The sequence below is a fragment of the Engystomops pustulosus genome, chromosome 1 (genome assembly GCF_040894005.1).
Source record: "Engystomops pustulosus chromosome 1, aEngPut4.maternal, whole genome shotgun sequence".
Taxonomy (NCBI): domain Eukaryota; kingdom Metazoa; phylum Chordata; class Amphibia; order Anura; family Leptodactylidae; genus Engystomops; species Engystomops pustulosus.
In genome coordinates this window covers 49787136-49814208 of record NC_092411.1, presented here as the reverse complement: position 1 = coordinate 49814208, position 27073 = coordinate 49787136, and the positions used below count along the sequence as shown (strand labels likewise).

Here is a 27073-nt window from a genome sequence, read left to right as displayed (position 1 = left end):
TCCTAAATAACCAGGGAGGCTCCATGGACTGCTCATCAGTTTATAGCTGGTTTGGCATTCTACACCTTTTAAACACTTGCACTCCAATATATAAAAATAATTAATGTTTTATTGCGGCGTTTTCGACAATCAAGTGCTAAAGCCATTAATTTTTTTCAGACTTTCATGAAATGAAATATTTACTTGAAGGATCTTTTAATAAATGAATCATTTTCAGATTTTTTCATTTCATTATTTTTCTAAAAAAACAGCAAAATATAAGATGATATGAATAATAATATCTATAATATAGTTATACATATTCAATATGGATCATAGCTATTATAATCATTTTAATATTATTTACTAATTTGTTCAGTTTGGCTAAAATTAACATTCTGGAATGTTTCTCAAAACTGGTGCAAAGGAAAAAGTCATGAACTATAGCTCCCCTTCCTCAATATTCCTTTAACTGGAAATCACGACATTTTACAATTAAAGTCACAGTTTCATGAATTTAATGGACTGGGTCATTTTCCAATAATTAGTATTTACTTCCTGTGTAAGCTGTAGATCATATGATTATTAGCTGGAGTGGAACCACCAGTACCAGGATGGCCTTGTAGAGAGAAATCTTTCCACCTCTCCCTTATGATCATGACCTGCAGTGACACAGTTGCATCTGCTGTGATCTTTGCTTTAATCTCATGCATATAAGTCAATAATTAATAGGAGGAAGTCATCTGCATTGGGATTATTAAATACTTGCATATAATTAGATGTTAAATGACAAGGACTTCTCCTTTCTGTGCCAAAACCAGGGCGTCACCCAGAGCCTGCATGTGAAAGCCCAGGGGATGTGCAGAGTGTGGGAGGGAGGAGGAGGACAGGTACAGTAGGTGTTGTCTGCTCATGTGATCCATTCCCTCAGGTGGGAAGACAGGCAGACAGGTGAGATAAAGGGGTGGGAGGGGTGGCTTCTCCCTGGCAGGTGACTGCACCCCAATCTGTATCCAAGAAAAAAAAAGATATCTCCACCTTTTCTATGACTCAATCCATGTGTGACCAGGATGATCTTGTTTTGCTTGACTTGCCAAGCTGCAGAAGGACATGTGCACCATGCACAGATAACTTCTCAGGAGGAGCACTGCTGCCAACCCAAGGAGCCTTCAAGAAGATCTTCTCATCCACTCACCCCAGGCTGGACTGTCAAGTGTATGCAATGGAAGAAGGCATAGACAACCCTGCATTCACCTCCATGGGAGAGGTGGACATGCAAGTGATTGATAAAGGCATCAGTAAGGTAGCAGAAGGAGCGAAGAAGGACTCCCAAGACCAACATATAGAAGAGGAGTTCATAGAGGGTCCTTGTGGATGGGGCAAGTTTACTCCAAGCTTTCTGCAATGCTGCAACAATCCCAAGGGGTATCTGGTTATGTACAGTCTCCTGGCTGTTATGCAAGGTGAGACCTAGAGATAGTAGTGACATTCCTTACTACAACGATTCCTGTACACGTGATAGTACAGTGGTACACTGCATACACAGCTCTGCTACACCTCATCTGAGACGTTATCATACAAGTTATGCTGTATTCTGCTTTTCTATACAATTTATCATTCCTATAACTACTTAATATTATTATTGCTATCACTGCAGCTTACACCCAGTCAATAACTGTTACTACTATTACTTATTCTTATTGCCATTACTACTGCTTACTATTACCATGTGTATATTGTTACTATCCCCCCTTGCTTTATGCATGGCTTTCCATCTTTGCAGTCCCACTGTCCTAACTTGTAAGTTGTGTGCTCGGTTTTGTAGCTTTTGGAAGATAATAGGGAGTTTTCATTAGAAGTTTATCTCAGGTGGAACCCCCAAGGAGTCCGTTGAACCCCTGTCACAACTGCAGACATTGTGAACAGCGGGTCGCGCATGCATCAGCTGCTCCATTAATTTCTATGGCGCTGACAGGGATAACCTCCGTCAGCGCCATAGAGATGAATACAGTAGCCGGCACATGCGCCACGCATGCTTGGCCATCTGGTCTCTATTTCTTAGGTAACTACAGGAATACAATGGACCCCTGTTCTCGTGATCCATAAGACCCCCCCGATCAGCAAGTTGTTTACACTGTAGAACCCCTTAAATGAAGTGTCTGAACTGACTCCACATTTACGAAGGGTGGAAAGAACTTGATATCTAATTGTGCACCAAAAATTGTCAGTAACCTGAAGCGCAGGAAAAGTTCCAGGATTCCAAAACTGCGAGCAAAAGAAACGAAAGGGGGTAGTGTTGTGCCGGAAAGCCAATAATAAGTGGCCCCCCCATTGTCTTGAGCATTTCTACTTTTCAGTTTTCACTTCTGAGATCTTTGTACCTCTAAATTTGTCAACCTAATTTTTCATGGAAACAAATGACAATTCTAATAAGAAAATTGACCATCCTTTGGACTACTGGGGGAGATGCTCAACCGGACTCAATGCAAAACTGATGAACATATACATCCTGTCGGAAATTGGCTGTGAATTTGCATATAATTTTAGTTATTTTTCATAAGTTTTCATCAAGATGCATCTGTTGATTTCACAGAGGATTTCAGCATGTTATGTAATTTATGACAAATTACTGTAATACACAGCAGTTTTTCTGCATAGAAAACTGCATATGTTGCCCATGTGCATCTACCCTTAGAGTATTCTCACACAGATCTGAGTAACCACAGCAGACTTTGTGTCGAAATAAATCCGCAGTGGTGAAAAACACAGCATTTGATGCAAAATTCATAGCTGGTTTAATCCCATGCATTTCAAAGGTCAAAACAGGTAATGCATTGGTCAATTAACCCCTTAATGACTGCCCTATCAGCTTTTTACAGCGGTCATAAAGAGTACCTCTTCTGACGCGGCATATCAGAAGAAGATTGCAAGACATCGGGTCCTGCAAGTGCTGGTGTCAGGCTGTGACATCACCAGGGCCGGTTCTAGGCAAAGTGGGGCCCTGGGCAAAACTAAAAGTGGGGCCCCAAAAAAAACTATTTTATGACCAGTCACAGTCAGCAAGAGGCTCCTTTAGTATGGTAAAACAAACTGTAATATGGGAGAATTTTATAGGAGATAGATAAATGATAGGGAGATTTATGGGCAGCATGGTGGCTCTGTGATTAGCACTACAGCCTTGCAGTGCTGGTCAACATCTGCAAAGATTTTGTATGCGTGTGTCTGCGGGGGTTTCCTCTGGGTCCTCCGGTTTCCTCCCACACTCCAAAAAATTACTGGTAGGTTGATTAGACTGTGAGGCCCATTGGGGAGAGGGACCGATATTTTCTGAAAGCAGACACTTGCCCCATTTTCAAAATTGCATCAAAAATTTTATAGACATAGGCGCCTTCATGCAATTTTGATTCAAATTGAAACATTTTATTAAAATACTTAAAATTTGACTTTGATGGCAAAAAATTTGATCCAAACAGAAAATGTTTACCTTCACATCTCCTAAATGTAATACATGGACATTTGTAGAGTTCACAAATGTGCCCTATTGATATGTTCACATAAATAAATCGACATAATATCACTAAAACTGTAATAACTAGATATCTGCTTTTCAGCTAGACATTTTTAGACAGTCACAACCTGCAAAATATATCAATAAAACAGAATAAAAAGTAAAAGCGCCATAAACCTATATCATTTTGAAAGCAGACAACCAGGCGATGCATTTGGCAATTAACATTCAAAATTTCCTCTAAAATACATACAAATCCAGATACTTATATAAAGAAAATCTAGTTTCCTAAAACAGTATCACAAAATAAAAGGGAATAAGAGAGAAAGGGCCACATTTATCACTATTGTGCGCCTAAGTGTAGTAGTTGCAACTAAATTCTGGCGCATTGTTTTACAGAATTATCACAAGCTACAACCATCTGTTATAAGTTAATTTCCTGCCTCTTATTAATCACTTTACTTTAACACAGTTTAGGCACAATTTTGGCGCAATTTCGGCGCAATGTTAGATTCAGGCACTTACATGTGATCCTGCTACAAGCTCCTCTCTGCTTCTCCCACATCCCAGAATGAGAATGACCCTAACAGCAGCACCCAGGTGTGTGACACCTAGCACCCAGTGACCTCCTCAGCAGGGGCTTCTCCTGGAGGGGATCCGCCAGTGCTGATCTCCTGCTGCACCCCTGTAATTCTGCTCAGTCCCCTCTGAAACACTGGTGATACTGTGCAGAATTACATGGGGGACACTTGTCAGTACTATGTGCAACATTCTGTAACATTCTCTTCTCTCTTGCTTTGAGCTCAGGATTCTGCAGAATGTTTTGTAAATAGAAGGTGATGAACTGTAAATAGAGTCTGCAGCCCCTGTCTGCAGAGTATCTCATGTCTGTATTATGTGTTCTAGTGCAGTGATGGCTAACCTATGGCACTGGTGCCAGAGGTGGCACTTGGAGCCCTTTCTGTGGGCACTCAGGCCATCACCAGAGATGACTCCAGGTATCTTCCTACAGTCCCACACAGCCCAGGACTTGCTGTACACAGAGCTATTTTAAAGTGACAGCTGTACTTGGGACTATTTTCTGCTTTCCTGGTGTCCTCAGGGCTCTGGCATCAATGAAAACTGTGACAGAGAATGGAGTATAAATCACAAATTACATTTCTGTGCTGGCACTTTGTGATAAATAAGCGGGTCTTTGTTGTAGTTTGGGCACTCGGTCTCTAAAAGGTTTGCCATCACTGTTCTAGTGTCTGCAGAGCATCTCATGTCTGTATTATATGTTCTCGTGTCTGCAGAGCATCTCATGTCTGTATTATATGTACTAGTATCTGCAGTGTCTGGCTGATCTTTGCTACTAGAAATGAGCTGCTCTGCAAAGGGGCTCAGTGCTTTCTTCTCAGTCAACGCCACCTTCGGGCTGGAGTGTTTTTGCGCCAGTTTTTGCGCCTAAATTAAAAGTCGCAAATGATGAATATCATTAGGCACAGCAAAACATCTGGATTGCTAGGATAAATGAGGGAAAGCTGGGTATTTTTGCTGCGCAGCTAATTTGGCGTTTAGTCGCAAAAATGACACAAACGGTGCGCCTGAATGAAAAGGCGCAAAAACAACAGGAAAAAAACGATTGATACATGTGGCCCAAAGTGTGTTCTTAGATAGTTCTGCATAGAGAAGGGGTAAAACCATGAATATTAGTTGATATTATCCCTTCTCAAAATGTAGTAACATATAAAGTGAATATTTCCATTATCTGTGAGGTGCAGCAGCTCCTGTATGCAGAAAATTCTCCCTGCAGCCTGATGGCTAAGAATCTGGATGGGGGGGGGGGTTAATTTCAGGGGGCTGTATCTCTGGCTCTGTGACACATAGAACCTCACTTCTTTTTTCCTATGAAATCTTTTATATGAATCTAAATTTGTGTTTCTAAAATGTAGGAAAACAGAGATATTAACTGTTAAACTGCCGTTGGTAGTGATTTTTATATATAAAAATGGCACCTGATATTCTCACTTTAAACCTGAATATCTCTGGATCCATAGCACTTAGAAACAAAATTCAAGATTCATTTGAAAGAAGAGATTCTCCCCTTTCTCCCAGGGGCCCTGGGCAATTGCTACCTTTGCCTACCCATAGCGCCGGCCCTGGACATCACGGATGACTGCGGAGCGTGGGTGCGTCCCTCATGGATCAGACCCCCCCCCCCCCCCGGTGTGCTTATCGGGCGATCCAATCCATCCTGCGGCAGCCCCGGGGTCCGGCGTGTGTCCCGAGGCTTCCTACTCCTCTTCAGGCCGGGTTCCGCCTTCTGGCTATAATTAACTGAGCATGCGCAGCACGTACTTACTTACATTGTACACTACAAGTGTATTAAAGTATAAGGGTTTGAACAATTAAAAAATGTAAAACAAAAAGTAAAAATAATTTTATAACAATGGAATAAAATCAGCCCAATTACATATAAAACCCAAATAAAGTATATAAAACACAAAAATGTACATATTTGGTATCACTGTGTCCGTATCAATCTGTACAATAAATCTGAAACAATATTGAATCCGCTTGGTAAACGAAGTAAAAAAACATGAAAAATTTCCTGTAATATACAATTTTTAATCAAATACCCTCACAAAAAATGTTCTAAAAATTGATCAAAAAAAGTTACATGCTCTAGTAGAAAAATATGTTGTTGATTCATGAAGGTTGTGCACCAGTTTTGATTAATCTGCTCACTCCACTGGCAAACCGCACATAGTACAGGCTTCACTAGTTTTGATAAATGTGACCACTGTGATAAAAAGGCAGCATCCAGACCTAGGCTGGGAGTGAAATCTGATCTCCCATGATGCACAGCTTCCAACAGATGTTTATATTTAGTGCTTTTACTGTATGTTTTTATATATTGTATGAAGCTTTCCTGTTGCTCTGTGTTTTATAGCTTTTTTTCTACTTGAGCATTCATAGGTAAAAAAGATTAAGTAAAAAAAAGTTATGTAAAAATTCCTTTCACATTTTTGACATGTAGCAACATATCATAGTGTTATTAGAAATCCACATGAGTAATTATATATGGTTTTTATTAGTGGTTGAGCTGAGGGGTGTCTCCCGGTTTCGATCTATATTTCTATGCTCCTGAATTTCCCAATACAGATTTGTCTCCAGCCTATATTTTATTCTTATCTGTATGTGTGGTGTAATATTTTTATGTATAATCTTGTTTCCCTCATTTACCATCAGACATATTAGAAGTGCCTCTGTTCTTGACAAAAGTGCTGTACTTAACAAAGGTAACCAGCCCATTTTAAATAAAGTTGAGTGAATATTGCCTGAAGAGCATTTACATAGAGTGCATTCCCAAGTGTGGAATGTTAGTATAGATTGAATGCTATACTATGACGCTTCCTCAGGCGGTATGGCGGCTTTTATACGTAGAATACTTCACAGGAAACACAAACAATTTTGCTTTCTGTGTATACAAGAGAACTGCTATTAACCCCTTCAGGACACAGCACTTTTTTGAATTTTTCCCTGCACAAATTCCAAATACCAACATAACTTTTTTTTATTTTTAATCTGACATGGGCATATGAGGGCTTGTTTTTTTGTGTGGTATGATTTGTACTTTCCAATGGGTTCATTTCTATGGTAAAAATAGAATAATGATTCAAATGTATTAACTCTTTTTACACAAAACTACACCAGTTTAGACTTGGCGTAATTTTGCCCCATGGCAAGCCTCTTGATGTATGCAGCAGGACACAGGGCGGTGTAGTCTCTATCTTACCCCGTTGCATGGGTATCTAAAAGTGTACCATCTCCAGGACTTCTAACGTGCATGCCCTATCCTATGGTACTGTCTACCCAAATGTGCCCGGATGTCCCTCACCTTCCAAGCCTTGCAAACTGTAAACTCATCTGTTTAAGGTTGCCTACAACATGGGTGACAAACACAAAGAATGGGACAAATATGGCTCATGACCTTGTATTGTCCGGCCTGTCCTCCCTGCCCCTATGCTACACTAGACAGGAGAGCCGCATAGGGACTAGAGTAACTCTAAAAAATATCTTTCCCTGCTCCCTCGATGTGGGAAAGATGAGTAACTACTTGCTAATGTGTGGGGGCACTGTGACTACTGGCTACCATGTGGGGACGCTGGAATTACTGGCTACCACATAGGGGAGATGTGACTACTGGTTACCATTTGGGAGCATTGTGACTACTGGCCACAATGTGGAGGTGCTGTGACTACTGGCTACCACATGGGGGAGATGTGACTACTGGTTACCATTTGGGAGCACTTCTGACTACTGGTCACAGTGGGGAGGTGCTGTGACTACAGGCTGCCATGTGGGCGAGGTGTAACTACTGCCTACTTTGTGGGGGAGCTGTGTCTTCTGACTACTATGTGTGGTCAGATATTCATTCTCATAGACGGCTATGGCACCACGGGAAAAGATAGAACATGCTCTATCTTTCCCCGTATGTACGGTTGGGGGCCGTGCATTGCTATGGAGAGGTGAGAGGTGAGAAGCGCACAACCCTCCTCCTCTCAGCGCGCTGCTGTATGCTAGCCCGGCTGCAGCGTTAAGTGTGAAAGTAGCCTTATCACTGCTACTTACCATCTCCTGGTGGTCCAGTGAAGCTGTAGGTCATTTAGTGAAGCTGTCATAGTACTCCTTGCTAGGGTTGGCACATGTACAATGTGGCCGAGATGTACTATGTCAGTTGTGTTGTTTTTTTTCAATTGGGCCACGTACAGAAATACTTCATGCACATTTGGGACGCTAAATCACCGGTGCATAGGGACCTGTGGGTGGTTATGAAGGAGAATGCGTCTTGCATGTTAAATTAACCTTTATCTGTGCCGTGACTACATTGCCTAATGGGGTGTATATGGAAATTTCATGCTACACAAAGCCGTTTAATTGCCGGTATCGTTACTTATAGTCAACACAAACCTAAAACTCACTTGTACATTAGCTACAGTCTGTTCCTTGGTAACAAGTAACAAGAGAAGCTACGTAAAGCTAGACTTGAATAATCCTAGTGAAATAAAGAGTGCAGGGGAGGGAACTGGTTCATTCTCTGTCTGGCCTCATTCATGTAGCCTCACAGATGAATAGCTCATGCAGAAATGGGATCCGTTACCTGCAGGCCCTTCCCAGACTTTCCCTTTCTGCTCCTTTCCTGTAAGCCTGGAGTTATGTAATCCCATCCAATAAGGCTCTGATACAACTGAATATCAGGGTTATTATTGAATTACATCCCAAACTCTTACATTTCATCCCAAAGGTCTTTTAACCTGGATGAAATCAGTTTGGATGACACTTTCCACAATATTATAGACAGTGACTGTTTGTTCAGTAGCTGCATCCTGTTTGGAGCCGTCTACCAGGATAAAATCTACTCCATCCCATAAAAAAGCGAATCACATTTAGAAATAAGCCTCGAGGTTCTTCCCTGCAGGTAAAACAATAAAACATTTTTTTTATGCAGCAGGTGGATTGTATTTGGATAAATCTCTTCCACTGCGCTGTGACTGTAAATCCCTGCAGGGCAGCTGCCGGCAATGACACCACGTGTCCCTGGCTTTAACCCCTTCCTGCTTAGGCTCTTTTTCGTTTTCATTTTTTGCTCCCCTCTTTTAAAAATCCATAACTTTTTTATTTATCACCGTACTGAGGTATATGAGAGCTTTCTGTAACAAATTGTACTTTATAACGACAGTATTTAATATTCCATGCTGTGTATAAGGAAGGGTTTCCACTGATAATTGGTTTTATAAATTGATAGATTGTGACTTTTGGGACATGGAGATACCTAACATGTTGATGATATTTCTTTGTTTATTTTTAAATTAGTTCTAGGGAAAAAGTGGTCATTCAAATTTTAGATTTTTTAGGTTTTTAAAAACTTTAAAAAATTTTTTTGTTATTGTAAAAGGGCGCTATGATATCAGCTATTTTGCGGTATGCCAATTAGTATCACTAACTTACTTACCGTACTGTAATCTTTATTAACACACTAAAGGTATACATTGATAAAACAAGTAACCACAGAACCACCCCACAACAATGCATACAAACACACACATATAATAATCCTTACACCTAACCGTCCCTATTATTACAGATAAAGACAAGAGAATGAAGGGGGACAGGGAAGAGGGAGATTAACAGGGAAACAGGAACAGATATTAACGAGAACAGATTAACAGGGAAACAGGAACAGATTATTAGATTAACAGGGAGAAGGGAAGGGATGCAGATACTCAGCCAGCTCAGGGATGGTGGTATGATGTCTTCTATGTAGCAATCCTCCTAGATGGTCCCAGTTCTGAGGGAAGATCTTCCTTCCTCCTCATCCTAAACCATAATGCCCTTTATAAGTCTATCCCTTGTATCTTCCCCCAAGCTGGTGGAAAGCAGACGTTTAGCCCAACCTATACTGTATATCCAGTACAGGATGTGCATATAGTCACCCCTTCAGCCCCCACTGGTGGGAGAAACAATCCTGGCATTACAATTGGTAGGTTTAGACACATATACATGGCACCAGCTCAGGGTGAGCTGGTGCCAGATCATATTTTTGTTAGGGGAACAAAGCCCCTATCGCCGTTTTATAAGTTATATTAACTTATAACTCGGCGCACCGCACTTGGGCACGGCGCACCATGCGCGTGCCCGTGCGTGCGCCGGATTCTAACGTGCTGGAGAGGCGGTGACGTCACCGATCTCCCTGGCACACGCGCGCCTGCGCAACTTAGCACGGGGAAACAGGCCGTGCTAAATTGCGCAGGCGCGCGTGTGCCGGAGAGCTTGGTGACGTCACCGGCTTTCCAGTACTTTAGAATCCGGCGCACGCACTGGCACGCGCATGGTGCGCCGTGCCCAAGTGCGGTGCGCCGAGTTATAAGTTAATATAACTTATAAATCGGCGATAGGGGCTTTGTTCCCCTAACAAAAATATGCTCTGGCACCAGCTCACCCTGAGCTGGTGCCATGTATATGTGTCTAAACCTACCAATTGTAAGTGGTAGGTTTCCTTTAAGTGTCTCCAAGCAGTAACCAACCTGTTATCGAGGACAGTGTCAGGATCATAGTTATGTCCTTCTATTTTCTGGGAGACTGCATTTTGCAGAAAAAACTTTGAATGCTGCATACAAAATATCAAAGAAGAGAAGATTCACACCAGGCTGACTCTACCTAGATTGACTAATGTTCTATAGGGAAAGCACTTCACCCTGCCACTCTTCTGACTGACTTCTGATGATGTACCGGGACTATAGGACATAATTTAAATGGAACTTGCTAGCAAAAATTGATCTAATAAATTGATACCAGTATGTTGTCAAACAACTTAACACCTTCCGCTGCTTGTTTCTTTCCTGGTCCAGCGTGGTGGCATCTAGAAAATTGAAGTGATAGGTAAATTGGTTGTATAAAGTCAAAGAAATGGAAAATTTAGTTTTCATTCTCCAGCTCAAAACGCCTACTTCATTGATGCCTGGGATTATCACTTACCGGCTCTCCCGAATTTGATTCATCATGTTTATCACAGCAAAAGTCATGTTCCGAGACTGGAGAGCTTATCTTCAATGCAAAACCTACGGCCTATATACAACTAATTTACATCTCACTTAAAAGTAGGTTTTCTGCATGATGCCACCACACTGCACTAGGCCTTGAAAGAAGGCCCTATCCACAGTGCACCCGAACCCCTCGTTGCTCCATTCATCTCTATGGAACTGATAGAGATTGCCAAGTGTGGTGCTCGGCAATCTCCATCAGCTTTCCTCTGGTTAGGGCCTAACTTGGGCAAAGGGAAAACCCTTTCAAACCGGGAGGGGACATCCAAGCATGACTGTTCTCCGCCTCTGTAACTTCTTACCAATGATTTAAATACAGTGTTTAAAAATATTTTTAGCAAGCCCTAAACTTTATCTCCCAAAAGGCCCTGTCTACTTGCTTCTGTGTTCAAACTAAATCTTTATTAATGTTACAATATGACATAAAACGGAAAATGCATCAAAACAGGATCACAAGGACAGAAATGCATTGCACAATTATCTAACATATTACACATAATCCAGTGTTCAAGCCTTTTTTAACTCAAAAGAAGACTGGAGCAGTGAGTGGGGTGATTTTCTGGTCACACACAACAATTACCAGGTGTGCAGTTGCTTGTTTCTTTGTTACTTACAGAATATTAGATTTGGCTTTATACATAGTTAATGCAAATTTGCATATGTTCTTAAAAATAAATAATAATTACCCTCTCTACAAAGCTGTGATCAGTGCTTCACCTCCCAACCTGCAGTTTCCTTCATGTGTCTGTCAGTGATTTAGAATTTAAACTTTCCCGCTGATGCTCTTTTTAGTTTGTTTTGCGCTTTCCATTTTTTGCTCTTTTTCTTTGAATACTTAAATGACTTACACCTCATCTTTGGCTTGGTGCGATTACAGGGGATATCAAACGTATTTATACGGTATTAAGCTTTAAAGCTTACAGTCTAATGAGGATGAGGGGGTGACACAAGAGCTTACAGTATATGAGGATGAGGGGTTGACACAAGTGGTTACAGTCTATGAGGATGAGGGGATGACACAAGAGGTTACAGTCTATGAGGATGAGGGGGTGACACAAGAGCTTACAGTCTATGAGGATGAGGGGGTGACAGAAGAGCTTACAGTCTATGAGGATGAGGGGGTGACACAAGAGCTTACAGTCTATGAGGATGAGGGGGTGACACAAGAGCTTACAGTCTATGAGGATGAGGGGATGACACAAGAGCTTCCAGTCTATGAGGATGAAGGGGTGACACAAGAGCTTATAGTCTATAAGGATGATGGGGTGACACAAGAGCTTACAGACTATGAGGATGATGGGGTGACACACAAGCTTACAGTCTATGAGGATGAGGGGGTGACACAAGAGCTTACAGTCTATGAGGATGAGGGGGTGACACAAGAGCTTACAGTCTATGAGATGGTGACGCAAGAGCTTACAGTCTATGAGAATGAAAGGGTAGCATAAAAGCTTACAGTCTATGAGGATGAGGGGGTGACACAATAGCTTACAGTCTAATGAGGATGAGGGGTTGACACAAGTGGTTACAGACTATGAGGATGAGGGGATGACACAAGAGGTTACAGTCTATGAGGATGAGGGGGTGACACAAGAGCTTACAGACTATGAGGATGAGGGGGTGACACAGGAGCTTACAGTCTATGAGGATGAGGGAGTGACACAGGAGCTTACAGTCTATGAGGATGAGGGGGTGACACAAGAGCTTACAGTCTATGAGGATGAGGGGGTGACACAAGAGGTATAAGAGCTTGTGCAATCATCCAGCCATTCTTTATAAGCAAATGGAATAAAATTAATTTAATAAATAAAAATGCTGCTGCTTGAACTAGTCATCAGTCAGCATCTTATATACAAAGTCTAAGGTCAATACGACTGCAGAAAAACCTGAGGCTGGGTATCTATAAGGTATTTGTCGAATAACAGATGGGAGAAGAACACAGGACGAGTTATCAAAGAGAGAGGGAGTGTGATAGGTCTTCTTTAAGAGATGGGTTTTAAGATAGTCATAGATCGGGAGTTTTGAGAGACAGCGATACCTAACATGTTTATGATTTTATTTATTTTTATATTGGTTGTAGGGAACACCCGCTTTTCCTCCTTTCCACCTGCGCTCCAGCGGTCATTGCACCGCATCTCATCTCCATTTCTACTTATACCTTGCAATCCGTGCCTGACGAAGGTCTGATTTTTAAAGACCGAAACGTTGCACAATAATATTTTTGTTGGATTGCTATACTGTTTATTCTGGACCAAATAAATTCTCAATTTTTCACCTATAAGGAGTGCCAAGTTATCTTTTCTCTATATATATGGTGTAGTAACCTACTTGTGCACCGTATACTCCGAAACATTGAGTGACGTGTTTTTTCCAATATACGTTGTAGGGAAAGGGGCTGATTTAAACTTTTACATTATTTTAATTTTCCGGTGCTCAGTTATACCGTGCGCCACATTTAACATGCAAAGTCTGACAGATGTGTGTTGCACGCACCTTGTTGAAGGTGCACAAAAAAAAAAGTTGATAGTGCCAGTGTCTGCTGAGCTCTGCTGCTGGGGATACAAGGCTCTGTAGAAGAGCTCAGCCTTTGGGCTGGAGTGTTTTCGCACTTAAATTGCGCCTAAATGAACAAGCTGCTAAAGATGAATCATGATTAGGTACAGCACCTGGATTGGTAGGATAAATGTGGAAAGCATGGTTATTTTTGCTGTGTGGCTAGTTTGATGTTTATTTGCAAAACTGGCGCCAAAACAGTGCAACATTATGAAAAGGCGCAAAGACAACAGAATAAACAAGTGACACATCTGGCCCTATGTGCAGTATTTTAAACCATGGGAAAGATTTGATATCTCAACCCTTTGAAGGAATCAAACTATGAAAACAATACATTTTGGGTGGAGTTTCTTAAAAAACCTGCTCAAAGCAGGATTCAACCAGTACATTATACATAGGAATGATTGCACATGGCTCATGTTAATGCTGTTTAGGAAACCAAACTTTTCACCTGATACTGTTTTTATGGCATTCATTATGAGTACACAGGGAGTGACACAGAATTAATTATAAGCTCCAGTTTGGGGAAGGAGTTATCACTAAAGCTTACCTGTAATATCAGGTCACAATTTAGTAAAAGCTGTTGCGTCAGCACATAAGAAGTCAATGGGGTCGCATTTCTGTTGGGTTTTCCGACGTTTTCGGTGATTGCGCTGCATGGACAGGGATTTAGAAGGGGATTGTATCGCACGTGATTGGATTTTGGTGCATTGGCGCTGGCTTTCCGAAATCTGGGGGCAGGCCGTCAGACGATACGATTGATTTGGACTGCGTGCGGGATTTAACTTTAAAACTTTAACTTTAGCCATGCACTTGCATACACTGGGAAGAAGAAAGGGAGTGACACATGCAGGATGTAAGTTAATCGCAGAGTTCATTCTCGTCGGACACTCCGGGTAAGTAAAGGACTTTATAAGACATATACCGTATTTTTCGGCCTATAAGGCACACTGGAGTATAAGGCGCACCTCTAATAAATGCCTGCTAAGACATCTAGGTTCGTATACAAGGCGCACTGGAGTATAAGGCGCAGGATCAAATGCAGTACCTAAAAATGACCAGCAGGTGGCAGACCTGTGCACAGCCAGCTACACTTCCCGGGAAACTTGTCTTCAGCGTGTCAGAGAGCTCAGAGGTATGGGCTGCTGGGGGTTAATGCAGGGTGATGCAGCAGGGGTTAAGCTGTCTCCCTCTGCCCCTTCTCCTTCCATCCTCAGCCAGGGTGTTATTCCTGTGGGGTTCCCTGTGGCTCCTTCTCTTTCCCCTGTTACAGGGCTGTTAGGTACAGGGGATTTCTTACTGATGATGATGATTGCCTCATGGTCGGCACTATGGTGGCTCCGGTCTCTCTGTGCTAGGGGAGGGCAGGATGGGCACAATGTTAGTTGTGGTGCCAGGGCACTTCAGGAGACAGGGACCCTGTATACTGTGTGGGAAGGTGCAGGAAATTTCTGGGGATGGAGCTATTAAACACTGATAAATGTACTGTACATCTTGTCTGTAGTACATTTCTGTATAAGTTCATATATAAGGTCGAAAAATACGGTAATTTTTTTTGTAAGACACTAATCTAAAAATCAGAACGCTTAACTTTCCGTCAGAGTCTAGCTACTATGAAGTCTTCCATGCAGATAAATCCATAGGCCCAAATTGTGTGTGCAGGTTGCGCCAGATTACTGAACATTGGTGCACAGTCTTGCACCATGTTTTTAGGTGCACCTTTATCATACAGCATGCAACACAATTTTGTCAAGTCACAGTATTAAATGTGTCACAAACTCCGACTAAGCACTAACATGCCCACATTTTTTCTGTCTTGTCGGTATAGTGCAGCTGCAACACAAAACTGGCATGCTTATTAAATATATGTGCAAGCTACAATGACCTTCTTTTTAGTGAAAAGTCAGACAGATCAGGCCCATAATCTCACATATCAATTCATTTAGCAAGGCTTTTAGACCATTTTTTGGAACTTTTTCGACTCGTTCAATAAACGGCCATGACCTCGAAAAAGGGGTATGGTCTCCAGAAAAGAGGCGTGACCTAGGGGAAAATAGTCTGTGTGACAAAAAATTATGGAGGGGGCACCACACTGTGGAGCACAGTTTAGACCAAATAAAACCAGGTCTAGAAGTAGAACTGGACAATTTTCTTCAGCATCAGATTCAGCATCACAACTGTCTAGCTCTGCACGTACCATGCAACACAATAATTAATGCCTCCCAATACGGTTTTAGTCGGCAAGCATAGTAAAACAATATTACAAAGTAAAATGTCATTACCACAATCATACTAACACAAGGAGTAAGGTTTACATGTTTTTAAACCGCAGAGCATAAAAAATTATCGAAACAAAAATGTAATGCAGGAAAGACATTTATATTTGTTCCCTTGGATACTATTTACATGTTTTGTCTTCCTTCATTATCCTTTAGCTATAATCACATAATTATTTTTTTTGTACTACTTGTACTCTCCCACTGGCAGTATCCTTCTAGTACACCTGGGCACAGATTGTTGGTAGACGGGTTTTGTTGGCAGTAAAACGGTTTAGCCAGTTAGTAAAAAAAAACTCGTCAAGTCTTGTCAGAGATATATATTTGCGGCTCTTTAAAATTTGTGCTTGCCCTATGGGGGCTGTCAGCTGATAAATGGAAACCTACATATTCTCTCTCAGACAAAAGATGGTGATAATGATCGTACTTTCTAAGCTGCAATAGGGGGTTAAACTATCAAAATATGATAGAAAACCTTTCACCAGTATTTTACCACTCACACCGGTAATACTTACTGGTAAAGGGTTGAAAGTCCTCCCCAAATGTACACTCTTCCCCTACCCTTCCAATTCCTCTCCTCTTCCTGCCCCCCCTTTTCCTCCCTTCCTTTTCCACTTGAGATTTATATTACTGCGTTGTTATTTGCACTGGTGCAATCCAGTTACCCCGGGGGAACACTGGGTTTATTAACTTTCTGTACTGTATGATTCTATTTAAAAACCCAATTAGAAATTTAAGTTAAAAAAAGTCCTCCCCATATCACCTGATCTGCCACTGAGGCACTGTAAGCACTGTGTGGGCAACAGCAGATCTTCTCACCATTTCATGCACTACACGGTGGGCAGGGCCAATCGATGGTGGGCAGTGCCGCGTGGAATCGGACAGAGCAAACATATTTGTGATATTATTTGTGGGAGGAGGGATGTTTAGGCTGGAAAGCTAGTGCTGTACTTTTCAGCCAAGGCACTGTGTGGGGATGAGTAAAGTTTATTGTGCCTATTATTGAAGACAGGTTCCTTTTGAATTCCTCATTGTTCCTATGGCAGTGGTGAATAATTAGATGCTTATGTCATTTAATTTATTTATATATGTAAATGTAGGTTGTGGGCTACTATCGTTTACACAGTTGGGATATGAAAGATGAACACATAGATTTAACGCATTCATGGCCGGCGTTAGGGAGCATCAAAATGTGCATTTACCCTGGGCCCCCTGCATGTGGACTCTTGTGGGCAGAGCATGTATTGCTCCTTTAATACCCCTTGGTTGAATTCCCAGGTTAAGATGCGTATCATCTATCTTCATGCAATTGATGCATGAAAAACGGATTGCACTTGCATTGTACTTGCGTGTGTCTCAGAGTGCAATGCATCTCCATAGACTTGTAGGGTGCGTTTTTCACGTGACTATAGCATGTCTAGATTTAAACACGCGTAAAAAAACATGCGCGTGCGAGCGTGAAAAAAAATGCAAGTCTGAAAAAGCCCATTGATTACAATGGGTCAGAGTGCAATGCAAGTTCTGCACGTCAAAAGCACACGCAGAAAACGTGTGTGAAAAAACGCAAGTGTGGAAGGGGCCTTATATTTATCTAGAAAATAGAAAGTTCAAGGCAGCACAGCACATAGTGGGTGCAAATCTTTAGATCCCTGGTGTGGGACTCCAATGTATATCTAGAAAAGCAGCAGCACTCCCAAGTTTGAGGGGCACATTTACTTACCCGGTCCTGTGCGTTCCCCCGATCCAGAGTGTCTGACGAGAATGAACTCTGCCGCGATTCACTACGATCGAGCTCCCAATATCCTGCATGTGACGCTTCCCTGCTCATGTCCGCCGGAGTTCACCGTCTTCTTCCCGGTGCATGTAAGTGCATGGCTTGCGGCACAATTTTAAAGTTAAATTCTGCGCTCTGTCCGAATCAGTCGGATCGGCAACCTGCCCGCCGAATTTTGACGCATGAAAGCCAGCGCCAAAATCCCTTTCTCTCATATCTATCTTTTATTATCTATCTATATCTATATATAATCTACTTTATATTTATGCATCTATCATCCATCTATAAATCTATATCATCTTTCATATTTATCTTCTATCATCAATTTACCTTTTAGTCTGTAAACTACAAAGGTGTACAGGGCGAAAGGAGCCTCTTACTGAATGTGACTGTTCATAAAATAGTTTTAGTTTTTTGTCTAAAACCGTCCCTGAGCACATTTACAGATTGTTTTAATATTGGAAACTCATCTTAGGGTTTGTTTGAATTGAAACATTATTTTACACGCATCGAAAAATAAATTTGACCCAACTGTACATAGACTTACCCGTAAGTCATGTAAGTAAGGCCCCATGCACACAACTGTCTGAGGGACCTGTATGAATATATGTCTCCATAGACGGGGATGGCACCCAGGCTTGTTCGGTGCCATATCTTCATAGAGCTTGCTCTATCTTTGGCCATGCAGCCTCTTTCTTTGGCATGGGACTTTAAGCCCCTTTAACATGGGCATACTCAGTTTCTTGATCATCACATTTCCCAGATTGAACATAGCTCCAATATCCAGACTGGTAAAGCATAACAATCAACAGTTAAAAAGTTAACATTTTTGTAATATATTTTATTGAGAAATTCTGCTTAGTTTGTAGAAAATCAGGCTGTATAGAGAATCCTGTCTTTCTTGACAACGGAGAAGTAAATTAAAGAAGTAAATCAGAAATATGCTCACAACACTTTTCCCCGCAAAATATCCAAAACTTATCAAAATGACCGGTACTCTTTAATATTATAATCAAACATGTCTCATTCCTTAGCTTCTCACGAAACGACGGCTCCAAACTGATAGCTTGTTTTTATTATCAGACAAGATATTTATGATTTATATATCCTAAAAAGGTGCTAGTAAATGTTATGACCTGTCCCACAAAAAGTAAGCCCTCATACAGTAAGGGTGACTAAAAAATATGCCATATGCATACATATCTTCAATTGCATGTTATTAAAAAAAATGCACCAGTGTGAACACAATTTCCGATAAATGTATCCATATTATCCCTTCGAAATGAGGTAGCTGGACACGACCACCCCTGGCAGCAATGACCAGATATGTGCTATATGGGCCTGACTTCCTGCATTCAGCATTCATTACCACAGAGCATCTGTAGAAAATATAGCAACACCAGCAACTAAACAATTAGTTTTTTTGTAAAATTACTTCAGCAGAGATGGTTGTATCCAAGGACAGCTATCTCGTTTCAAAGGGACAGCACGGCTACATTTATGGGAAATTATCTTTACATAGCTTCACTATTTTTAATAACATCCAATTGGAAAAAATGTATGTATGTATATATAGATCAGATGAATTAAATTAAATGGCAATGCTCACATGACAATACCCCTTTAAATAGTATGAACACTTTCTTACAAAACAATATTCAAATTTTCCGGAAATGTATATTTGTAGTATAACTGTAAGTGACTAGTATTCTCTTCTGCCAGTGTCTCAATGTGGTTTTGCTATAATAAATGGTACCGGTGTATTTTAATCTACTGTACAGTGTTTTGAGATGACAGCAGCTTCCTCTATGTTATTTTCACCTGAACATTATTACCATGGTTCATTTCTCAGGGGGTGCAAGTCATTATCCTAGGGAAATACAAAAGAATGCTGAATGTTAACACAGACATACCCATCTTACTTATCATTCAATGTGCCAAAATGAATAGGGAGGTTACTGCTGTAGAAAGCTAAGGCTAAAAAATAGACGCAGAAGTCCATATAATGATGTTATGCTCACACCAGGGATTTGTAGGAGATAATTATTATGTAGTTACCATTTCACTTAACCCCCATCCCCAAAGGGAAAATCAGGTGACCATTCAATTGTAGAGAAATAAAATTGCTCCAAAATGTAACTAGAAACTCCTGGAGAAATCTCTCATGCCTGGGCACAGGTACTCCTTCAGACATAGATCAATTCTGTTATTGACAAAGAGTGGATAGGTTGACCCACACAGAGAAACTACCGTATTCTCTAAGTTTTGTCATTCAAAATGGGTAGAAGCAAGTTTATCTATTTGCATTTCACAAATTAAAAATATAAGTTGAATGTGAACCCCAAGTGGTAGATAACATCCCAAAATGTATTCTACAAATGGCTATTTTATTGCAAATAACGTGTTTTTATGTCTTGAAACTGTTGGTATCATGGTTGTATAATATAGTAATCATAAATCCCCAATAGTGGTGGTCCATAGCACCTGGAATTTGGGGTTAGCCTGTAGCGTAATACTTTGGGCAGGGGTAATTAAGGGGAATGGCGCTGTTGAATCATTTGTATTGTATGGTGCCCAATACAGTATAGTGTATACAGCAATGCTACTACTCCATCCCTCTCCCTGCAAAAATTCATGAAAACTGACTGGCATACAAGCAGTTACTCATGTCCTAGATATGATTGCTAGTAATCTCTAAAGTTAAGAGACTCCTTCAGGGCCGCTTCTGCAATGAGGCAAGATGAAAATCCCACTTCAGGCAGGAGATTGGGGAGCCCTGAAGGGTCGGCAGGTTATGCCTTGGTACGGACTTGCCAAGCAGAAAAAAACATTGGCATCTTTAAGACACTAGACAGGCAGAACGATGCAGCACAAACTGCATTCTCTGCATTGCTGTGATTGACACACGCCAGAGTGACGTCATTACACGCACCAGCCTGTGTCCCTGAATTAGTTTTATTATTTTTTACAAGGGGCTAGTATTTATTATATATGGGGGTTCTGCCTGTTCATACTGTCTATTGTGGTCCTGCCTTTATATACTAGCAAGGTGTGGGGTGGGCTGCCTGTATATACCTATGTATGTATCTCTGGGGGGTTTTGGCTGTGTATACCATTTATGTGTATCTATGGAGGTTGTGACTTTATGTATACTATCTATTGGGGTGCTGCCTGTATATGCATATACACATATATATATATCTATGGGATGGGTCCTGCTTGTCTATACTATCTATGAGGAATAAGTCCTGTCTGTATATACTATCTATGGAAGTCCTGCCTATTTATACACTATCTATGGTGGGGTTTCCTGTATATACTATCCACATGGGTGGTGCTGCCTGTATGTACTATTCATGGGGGGGGTATACTTTTGCCTGCAATTTTGGTTTGTTTAATATAGCAGGGGATCAGTCATTGGCTGCTGGAGGGTGGGGGGTGGTTGATTTTTAATTTTCGTCTTGGGCAGCAAGAAAACTAGTATCTGCCCCAGACTCCATTACTAGAAGAATACCATAAAGACTATACTGGCACACAAAGCCCCCAGGATGTGCCATTATACAGACAATAGAGCTCTACTTCTGGTGCCAGCTGGGAACCACAATTAATTTTCATACTAATGATCTATCCTTAAGATAGGTCATTGATATCCATAGCCTTGAAAACCCTTTACAGATTTTTTTTTTTATAACAAAGTAACACTGAGAATTAAGAACCCTGATGACACGCTTGTTATACACATTTGTGGAGAGCTACAGCAGTGACTATCATTGATTTGTAGGAGAGGACCAGATCTCTAATCTTTACACGCCTGGTAGTATGGACTTGCAGATGCTGTGAATTAAGATTTTGGGTTCTTCTTGAAGTTGAAGCTTTCCTATACTTACTGTAAATAGGAAAAAAAAAGCAAATATGTATTTCTGTTTTTTATTTTCAGGTACTGCTGTAAACGGTTTGGTGAATGTGGTTATTACAACCATTGAGAAGCGTTATGACTTGAACAGCTCCCTCACAGGCCTGATATCAGCCAGTTACGACATTGCATTCTGTCTTCTGTCACTTTTTGTCTCATTTTACGGTCAAAGAGGACACAAACCAAGATGGCTTGCCTTTTCTGCTCTCATGATCGGCGTAGGAGCAATCGTTTTTTCCCTACCACATTTTACAAGTGGAAGATATCAGTATGGAAACAGATATAATGGTAAGTTACAAGCTAACAAAAAGTGAATTCGAACCCTTCCAGAGGGTATACATGTCTGTGGAAATTGAATGTAGACCACTAGTCATTGGTAATTTAGTCTTTATAATAGGTGACGAGCTAATTTGGGGTACGAAGATGCAAAAATAAAATTTATATATAGGGAGTTTCTTTACTGCAAAGTAAACTTTTTTATCTAAAAAAAAGTCCCAACTGAGACAAAATAGTCTCAACTGTAACCAAATAGTATCCAAAAGTAGTACAAGAAACCAGATAAATCCCCCATGTCTATATAAACTGTACATAAGAAGAATCTGGGGCTCTGGTAAGTTGGAAGATATTTCTCTAAAGGCAAAGTTTTAATCACATTTATGTCGGAAGTCCTTTAACAATTAAGTAAAATAAAGTATATACAAATCACCTCCTATAACAAATCACCTCTATAACATACTTTTGTCAAATTGGACTGAATTTTCCTAGTAACAGGTTTGTTTAAAATACACTTGCCTTACACTTTGTATTCTATTTTAGATTTTTGTAAAACGTCCGCAAATACCACAGATGTAGAAGACTGCACTGGGAAAGCAGGTTCTACCTTATCCAACTACCTGTATGTGTTTGTTTTGGGTCAGCTGCTAATGGGAGTGGGTGGAACTCCCTTATATACTTTGGGAACAGCTTTTTTTGATGACAGTCTTCCAACACATAAATCCTCTTTATACATAGGTAAGTAGACATTACCAAAATTGGTCATTGTGATACCATTATTAGTTATTTTACACATTTTTTCATTGTGAAAGCAACTAATTGAATATGTCTGGTGACCTACAGATCTGTCAACTGTTAATGTGAAATGCCGTACTATCCTGACAGTAAATGTTACCACCTGAAGTGGGTGTCAGTAGTTCATCTAAATGGTCTTGGACGACTACTAGTCTACCCTGACCCCATCTAGAGCATATAAAGCCACATCCATTAGCTGTTCTCTTCCTTCCCAATATGCTTTTCATTCTGAAGTCTCTGCCCAATTCTATCTGGTTAGCGTGACTGACAGAAGGTTGTAGGGTGTCAGATAACTCAATGCAGAGTTAACAACACAGAGATCAAAGCTGCTACAAAATGGCAAGTCTCGTTAAGAATTGAAGCAGTGGGGGTGATTTATCAATCTGTCTACACCAGAATTCTTGAATAATTTGCACTTAAGATACAAACTTTCACCACATTTATTAAGAGTTGTTTTCGCCAGGCTTGGCGCTAGCTGGCAGACTGGGAAAGTGGTGGCGAACTCACCCTGTGATGTCCCTGTGGGCTAAGGCCCTGCCTGCAGCAGATAAGCCGCCCTGACAAGGCCGAACCCACTATGAGGAACCTAACTATGGCTCCTTGAGTTGCCCTACAAGGTAACAGGGAAGACCTGCTTTGCCTGGCAGCTGCTGGAAGGTGCAGCAAAAGACTGAGAAAGGGAAAGTGGGTCACACTGGGAGTTACACGACACTGAGGGACAAACAACAGATACAGATAGACAAGTGGAGTTGAACAAAAGAGTCAAAGGTACAGAATCGTATAGCAATAGAATGGTCGGTAAATGTAGCAGAGGTCAAATATCAAAAGTAGCAAAAAAAAAAGCAAAGGCACTAGAAAACACGGAAGACTGAATAACCAGCAAGGTCTGAGAATTAACGCCGTAGACCATTTTCAGACTATTTCTGACTTGTCTGAAAAAGGGTGTGGCCTCTGGGGAAAGGGGCGTGGCCTAGCCTGTGCTCTAGAGTATTAAATGCATAATAGCTGATCTAAAGTCCCATCCAGAATGATTTATCTGGCACAAAATGCAACTGTGCCGTCCAGCTCTGCACTTGTCTATTCAATAACTATTTCATGAATCTCCCCCAGTGTTTTTCCACTTGACCATTGATTTGCACAAACTTTTTTGGAAAGATGAAGTGTACAATAATTACATGGGTCAGTTTTGGAGATGCATATACAGTAATTCCTTTCTGTTGTGTTAAGATTGCCATTTACCTATATGGTATATTCTTTCTCTTAGGCATTGCGTATGGGATGGCTGTAGTTGGTCCTGCTGTTGGATATATAATGGGAGGACAACTTCTGAATATTTATATTGATTTTGAAAAATTGAAGAGGTAAGTATCACAGATATGTGTATTTTATAAGAAATAAACTAACGGGGCTTAAAATTTTGGTAGATGCATAGATATGACATGGACTATCTTGTAGATGATAGGAGTGCATAGTAAATAGAAATCATGGGGAAGATCAGAAGTGTCTGTGAGCAAAACTGTTGTAGTTATCCCCAACAACCAATCAAAGCTCTGCTTTAATTTAATAAACAGCTTTGGGAAAATACAAACTGAGCTCTGATTGGTTACTACTAGTAACTAGAACTGTTCTGCTCTCAGCCACTTCTGATAATCTACCCCAAGTGTCTCTTAGTAAATTATTAGGTTGCACTTAAAGTTACTTGTTTTGGAGCTTCCTTTTAGAGGTCTGAATTATGACTGAACATTACCCACAGATGTGATAGCAGCATTGCTTTATAACATTTACTTCCCTCTTAATTTGTACATGTGATCAAGTGTGAAATATTCATCCACAAAAGGACAAGATTTTTGTTTATTAGGATGACAATTTATTTAAGAAAAAAACCTGTGGTGTAGTCAGTTCTTCAGGTGCTCCCCTCTACAAGGTGTGTGGATAGCCATCTCCACTGATCATTTTAGTGGTGGTGTGCTAATTTGTGATTGACAGATATCTACTCATATCTATTTCCACTGAGTGTCATTGGGGGAGATTTATGATGAAATCCCTGCCCCGCCGCATCTATCAGAAGTAATGTTGAGCAGACCCAAACAGCAAAGTTAAGATGCATACCTAACTTTGCAACTTCGGTTACCTCAGATCTGACCCCGAGCCCCGTGGATCGTTGCTCCCTGATGACGCCATTGGGATTGACTACTACATGCAGCATTATCTGCGAATTAGTAGAGGCTAGTGGTAAATCCGCAGTAGTTTAAATGGCATTAGCGATTGCACACCAGAAATTAGGCATAGAAGCTCTGATAAATGTGCCATATTTGGTCTCAACCCTCTTACCCCTTTCTACAGCTATCACTGGTAGTGGCTAACACTGGTTAGCCTTGAAATCACAAAATAATTTTTGCACTGTTTGTATGTTACAAGGCACAGTTTTGCCAAAGGCAACCATTTGGTCCTGTAACCTTTGCCTTTCTAGCTTCTTGAATCCTTAGAGCCCACTCGTGCTCAATTCATGTGGACCACGTTCTATATTGGGGAGAAGTGCACTACCCTATACTGTGAATAATTCTATTTGAACTTTATTGATTATTAATGTACATAAGCATCTTAGTTTACCCAATTACATAAATAAAATAATTATTTACTTGCCTATTATTGACCATTTTCTTTTTTCCTTTTATTAATGTAGTGTTCCTCTGTCTCCCACTGACCCCCGATGGCTTGGAGCATGGTGGATTGCCTTTGTAATTGTGGGTCTACTTACTTGGATGCTAATTATTCCGTTTTCCTGCTTCCCCAAACACTTGCCTGGTACGTTGAAATGTAATCAGAAGACGTTTGTTCAGCAAAGTTACTGCATATGATATCACTAAAGAGACATGAACTAGAGACCTTCTACATTGATTTATTGATATGTTTAAGTAGGTTTATATTAATCAATGTTGGCATTTTGTCCAAATTTTACTTAGAATTTCCTTACAATTTTCACATGTGTTACTTTGCCTTTCATAATTTAAAATGTATTTCTAAAAGAGTCGCATTCTGCAACAGAACTTGGAGTTGTGTAATATTCTACAGTGTAATCCCTTGTGTTCCCTGCATATTATAAAATAGCTGATCCTTCTTGTGTTACAGGTACAGCGGCGATACAGTGTGAACGGATTTCACAAGCACATAACAACGGTAGTGAAGACATTGTTGAGTCCAAAAATCTTGGCAAAAATTTTAAGGATTTTCCTTTGGCCCTTCTGGTAATAATAATAATAATTATATACATCTTTGTGTACGCAGAGAATATGTTCTCACTGAAAACGTATGCTGCTTTTTTTTTTATCACAGGCACATTATGAGCCCTTATGAGATTAAAAAGTCAGGGTGTCATGAGTTTTGCACATTTTATTTGTGCTCTCCCACTCCATACAAAATTTGCATAACATTTTTGGGCCATAATGACAAATCTGTAACAGGGTCCCCACCCTCCATTTGTCCTCAAAGAACACTTACTTACCCCATTACTGCTACCGATTCTGGAAAACTTCAGGAGGTCATGGGTCTCACTTCATCCAATGATTGGCCTCTTCAGACCAGGGGACAACACAGAAAGTTAAGTCCCCTGCAAAGGAAGGAGGCGATTCAGTGGATGAAGCAGGAACCCCCACCCATCGGAAACTCTGGTTGGGCTCAGACCTCAAAACCAGCAGTTCTGAAATGACCCAGCAACTGGGAGCTGGAGGCGGCTTGAGTATGCTTTTATTTTCTTACCTAAGCCTTGGCCAAATGATGTCTCCATTAAACCTCCATAAGAAACTAGTGTCGAGAAGCACCAGCCACAGCTACACTATTGCCCCACTATGCCAATTACCTCTCATACAGATTTGGTAGATAGGTCTTATATATGCAGTTGCACCTTGTTGGGTAATTAAACTGCTTTCTATTCTTTTTTTTCTTATGGTGACACCAGGATAAGATATACTAAAATCAAACTGAAAGTAACTACTTAATTAACTACTATTTTTATGTGTAATGCCTTATTTAACAAATAATTCACCTTCATTTATTTTAGCTTATGGTGAAAAATCCTGTTCTCATGGCTTTAACATTTGCCAGCTGTGCAGATGCTTTAATCACTACTGGCTTTGCAACATTTCTTCCCAAATTTATTGAAAACCAGTTCTCACTAACATCAAGTTTCGCTGCCATACTTGGAGGTAAGTAAAGTTTTGTTTTCATGTACATCTGTTATAGTGGATAAGTACTTAAATACTGCAGTCCCTAGGGAACCCTAATGAAATGCTGTGTTAAAAGGACATCTACCACCAGATTACTGATAGTAGACTGTCCTTACACGTCTCCTTACCTCTAGGAGATGGTTGCACTGTTTTTGGCTAACTCCAGGACATCAGTACTCTGGAGAAAAGAACT

The 27073-nt window shown here is 40.7% G+C and overlaps 1 protein-coding gene across 1 annotated transcript in view; it reads left to right on the top strand.

Annotated features, from left to right (window-relative positions):
- The first annotated feature begins 903 nt into the window (after nucleotides 1-903).
- The window catches only part of LOC140120992 (solute carrier organic anion transporter family member 4C1-like), a 43859-nt gene continuing 17689 nt past the window's right edge, over nucleotides 904-27073 (top strand). Inside the window, exons 1-7 of the mRNA XM_072140090.1 lie at nucleotides 904-1442; nucleotides 21614-21877; nucleotides 22406-22600; nucleotides 23922-24018; nucleotides 25341-25462; nucleotides 25787-25902; nucleotides 26715-26859. Coding sequence (XP_071996191.1) covers nucleotides 1025-1442; nucleotides 21614-21877; nucleotides 22406-22600; nucleotides 23922-24018; nucleotides 25341-25462; nucleotides 25787-25902; nucleotides 26715-26859 — 1357 coding nt within the window. The 5' untranslated portion in view covers nucleotides 904-1024. The remainder of the gene's footprint in view (nucleotides 1443-21613; nucleotides 21878-22405; nucleotides 22601-23921; nucleotides 24019-25340; nucleotides 25463-25786; nucleotides 25903-26714; nucleotides 26860-27073) is intronic.